We start from the raw sequence: 4,531 nt of genomic DNA, 5'->3' as shown, positions 1-4,531 counted from the left end.
TATATATATTTATATATATATATATATATATTTATTTATATATATTTATATTTATATATATATATATATATATATTTATTTATATATATTTATTTATTTATATATATTTATTTATATATATTTATTTATATATTTATATATATTATATATATATTTTTGGCCTTTTCATGCCTTTAATAGATAGGGACAGCCGAAGATAGACAGGAAAGGTGGGGGTAGAGAGGGGGTGGGGATAATGAAAAAACAACGATTGATATTTTCAGGTGATTATACATGAATGCAAACAATATAAATAATATTATATTCCATTTCTGCCAATAGATCTTCCAAAATTCTACACACTGGACATTTAATTTGATAAAGAAAATAAAATATAAATAATTAAGTAAATATATTTTGTAGATTTTTGTCTGAAAAATTAAGTCATCTTTTTATAATTTATCTTCAATCTTATTTGTTAAAAAAATTAATCTTAAGTTATTACAGTTATATCCCAGTTAAGTTACATCCCAAGTTAAAGTGTATTAAAATGCAGATCTTTTTTAATTATTTATTTTCATTTTGTGTGTGCTTTTCCTCCACTTAGCTTTCCCCTTGCTGTCTCTACATTATACAGTATACATCAATGTCCTCTGGTGTCCATGCATTGCCCTTTCAGGCCAGCCAAAGTGTACACTGCTGTTCACAGCACCAATGGGAGCAAAGGTCATAAACACAAGAACTCACTAGCAATGTCCTGCAGATACTGCATGATCCAATCTGCGGCTAAGGATGCTGGTATGTCCAACATAGCAACATGCATACTGAAAAACACACAAACAACCCCCTAGTGCAATGGGGCCTTGCAGCTAAGGCTCACAAAGCTAGAAGAGCAGAGTGATCTAACAACTGCATTAAGCAACTGGACCGCATACAAACAGGACTTCAAGAGGAAAAGAAGCCTGTTTAAAAAATACAGTGAGATGATGGGTCTGTCTTGCTTGTTCATGTAATATTCTCCATCTCAGCCCTCTAAGCACAGATGTGAATTTGTCTGTTGGAACAGGCTGAGCCGACATCTGTTACAGAGAGATACACAAGCAGCCACAGTGCTGCTACCGACTAGAAATTCTGCAATGTATAGTTATGTGTGAGATCATCATGGTTTGATTTCCTCTAATCGTCATCCTAACTAACAACAAATTGAGAAGAGAAATAGATTGAATAAAGATGATGAAAGAACAGAATGAGTGTAAGAGTGGCGGAGCACCTGATGAAGGGAGTGTAGTCCATGGGAGGACAGGAGCATGAGGTATCGGTCAGCTTTTGATCAGATGGACTGGGAGAGGTGGCAGATCTGGAAGCAGCTGTAAAAGAACAGTCAGAATTACTACACTGTATGTGACAAGTAATTGCAACAGAAAGTGCCCAAAGACGTGTGTGTGTGTGTGTAAAGTATACTACCATGTTCTCTGCTTTCTGCATCACCTGTAGTAGTTTCATCACTTTCTTGATGTTGGAGTTGTTTAAGAAACTTGAGACGAGACTGTAAAGCCTAAAAAAAGGCAGAAAAACATTCTTCCTATAATAATTTGGGTATGGGCAAGCTCCAAAATATTGGAAACACTTCATTAAAAAGACTTCACCTGATAAATAATTACACTAAATCACCATTAGAAACAACTTCTGGGTTACCTTGGCCCAGCGGCCTGATTCAGCCATTTCCCAGGCTTTTTTAACGGCTTTAATCCAGTCCATTCTCTCCGTGTCCTTCGTCACCTTGATGCTCTCTGTTTTGCTCTTGTCGCTGACCACACGCAGCATCCAGTTCGGCTTAGTCAAGTCAAGGCTCTACACAAACATATACACACACGCAAGCCACACACAGACAAGAAAAGTAACGCACATGTTCTCGCAGACAGACAGCTGAAGGTCACCCTACTTCAGTGCATTACCAGTATGTTTCTTTCAATGAGCAACTCAGACAGTCTGGTACAAAGCCAGCCAGCTGGATTATATGTCCTGTTCAGCTGTCTTGTCTTCATTGCAAAAAATAAATCATTTATTCAGAGATCATTACGTCCTCTACCTCCAATGCCAAATGCAAAATATTTAAAATGGAAATTTACTGAAGGGGACCAGTATTCTGAAAATCTGCCTTTCAAATGTCATTGTCCCTAGAGTTTGACGTGTAGCGCAGTAGAGAATAAAGAGAATAAAAGGCACTTATTACATGGATCAGAGATTTATCAAGCAGCTGTGTTTCTGACTACTAAACCAACACCATTATACTGAGAATTATAGACCACAAGATTATAGTGTGTGATAACACAAGTGTCTGTTATTCAGTGTAAACACACGTAGGTCATCCTGTGGGATTTGGTTGATGCCAGTCTCTCTTTTGTTAGCATTTCAGAGTCGGCAGACGACAGAGTCAACCAAATATGTAAATGCTGACCTGACTGATAAAGCAAACTAAAAATATGATAAAAGGGACGGCAGGACAGAGTTCAACAACAATCTCATTATGTGTGATGTGTATGGGAATCTGTAGAGAGGAGTTAAGTGTGTACTCCACTCCAGTACCTCCACACCTTCCTCTCAAAAAGGTTAATATTACTGTTTTGCTAATTTTTGTTAAGTTTTATGTGACAAGTACCACTGCCACTGGTCTTAAAATAGGACACTTTGGAAAATACACTTTGAAAAAAATATGTACTGTAAAGATTACAAAACCTGTGCATAACCTTAAATTTGACCTTGCTAAAACTGGTTTAATGAATGGTTTTCACATGTAACACTATAACATCACTGCCTCTTGTAATCGAATAAGAATATCCAATGCTATAAAAGCTAATGAAACCTTCTTTCAGTTCATGGATATGAAATATATTATTATAAATAAGTTATATTTGCAGTTGACAGTGTTGTGGTGTTTTGTTGTTGTCTGTCACAGTGCTGTGGTGAAGTATTACCGTCTCCTGCCTGGAGCCAGACTTGGAGATGGCAGCTGGCTTCCCTTTCTCCTTGTCACCTTCGCCTTTGCGGTTGGCTTTGGGTGTGTCTGATTTGTGTCCATCACGGCTCGGTGTGTCAGCGGTGGATGAGCACTTCAAGTCCTCAAGCTTGTGTACTACATTTTGCAAACAGAGATTAGGTAGATTCACTTTTTCTATCACCGTCAGCTGTTTCGAAGTTGACAAAATGTCAAGCACACAGAAAAGACAAGCACACAATGCATGTTTTTACCTTTTAAGTGAGCATCTAAAGAATACTGAAAATATAGATACCTGAGAGTGGCATTTAGGACTGTGCAAACATACCTTACTATTTGTGCAAAATTAACATTTCTTTACCAAACCTTTGACATATTTTGGTCAATTTAATTAAAGTGTGAGAGTCAATACATACCATGTCCACTGGTGTACATTCATCGTCACAGTGAACCACAGCTGTTCGCACTCTACTCAACACAACTACAGCTCATCTGACGTGGGAGTGTGACAAACGCTGAATGTGTTGTGTGGCTGCATGTGTGCTAGATGGCACTGTTGCACTTTATAGCTAAAATGAACACAATCCCCCAGCTTAGATTAAACATTAACTATGAGTCTCGCTTCTCTGATATAGAGAGGCATAACAATCCATCATTTATCTGACACCCTGCCATTCTGCCTGAACAGCTTCGGTGCATTCTCATTGAGTTACTCACATACAAAAATTCATTCAATGTTCAAACTGGATCTAAATATCAATCTGTGTTGGTGTAATGTCAGGCTCATACATGTATTGAAAACTGATTTTCAGCTGACCAAATTTAAAGAGACTCTTTCAGAAAAGCTTTTGCTAACTGAAAGCTTAAAAGCACAATTGTTTAGACACTAAAATTCAGTTGGCAAGGGAATTAAAACTGCTGCCACAAATGCATGTACAGCTACTGCTGACAGCGGACTGCTTTAACAGTATATACTGAGGTTTAAAGCAGAGATGCATAAATGTGCATGCATTAAACATGCGCAGCACAGTATTTTGACTGCAGCTTGTTAATCAGCTTGTTAAGGAGGTTTCAAAGCGTGGCGTGGCATGTAGTGCGTGCGTATCCATGTAGCATGTAGGGAGCATGATCAAGGGCACAGCCTCACCACTGAGACAGAGTTTAACTGGGTGAAATTAATTCACTTTCCTGCTGAGATATTTCCCAGGGCACCAGGGGGCAAGAGCCAACTTCATTTGACTTCCCATTGACCCACTTTCACAAGCTTATTGGAAAACCCCAGGGGGTTTGTGTGGACATTGGCCTATACGTACACACATGGACAAACCCAAGAATACATTGGCAAAAAAAAATCTTTAACATTCTCACATATATCTATGCACAGAAAATACAAAGCATATCTAGGCAGTATTAAATCGTTACTGTTCATGACCATCACTGTAAAAAATATGTCTTCCTTTGTAGTCAAAATACATCTAATATCTGGCTTGTTATTTAGGAATGCCGCCCACACAAAGACACACATGTACACTCTCTCCCTTCTCTCTCTCTCTCCCT

The 4,531-nt window shown here is 38.0% G+C and overlaps 1 protein-coding gene across 1 annotated transcript in view; it reads right to left on the bottom strand.

Moving 5' to 3' along the window:
* adgb (androglobin) overlaps window positions 1–4,531 on the bottom strand; it is a 42,092-nt gene that overhangs the window by 2,279 nt on the left and 35,282 nt on the right. Inside the window, exons 30-33 of the mRNA XM_035678880.1 lie at window positions 2,955–3,112; window positions 1,675–1,830; window positions 1,444–1,534; window positions 1,250–1,346 (exon numbers count right to left, since the gene is read on the bottom strand). Of these exons, the coding sequence (XP_035534773.1) occupies window positions 1,250–1,346; window positions 1,444–1,534; window positions 1,675–1,830; window positions 2,955–3,112 (502 nt within the window). The remainder of the gene's footprint in view (window positions 1–1,249; window positions 1,347–1,443; window positions 1,535–1,674; window positions 1,831–2,954; window positions 3,113–4,531) is intronic.

The sequence above is a fragment of the Morone saxatilis genome, unplaced genomic scaffold (genome assembly GCF_004916995.1).
Source record: "Morone saxatilis isolate NCDOM2014 unplaced genomic scaffold, NCSU_SB_2.0 Contig7, whole genome shotgun sequence".
In the NCBI taxonomy this organism is placed as follows: domain Eukaryota; kingdom Metazoa; phylum Chordata; class Actinopteri; family Moronidae; genus Morone; species Morone saxatilis.
The sequence above is the reverse complement of the archived record's forward strand: the minus strand, read 5'-3'. Positions and strand labels throughout refer to the sequence as shown.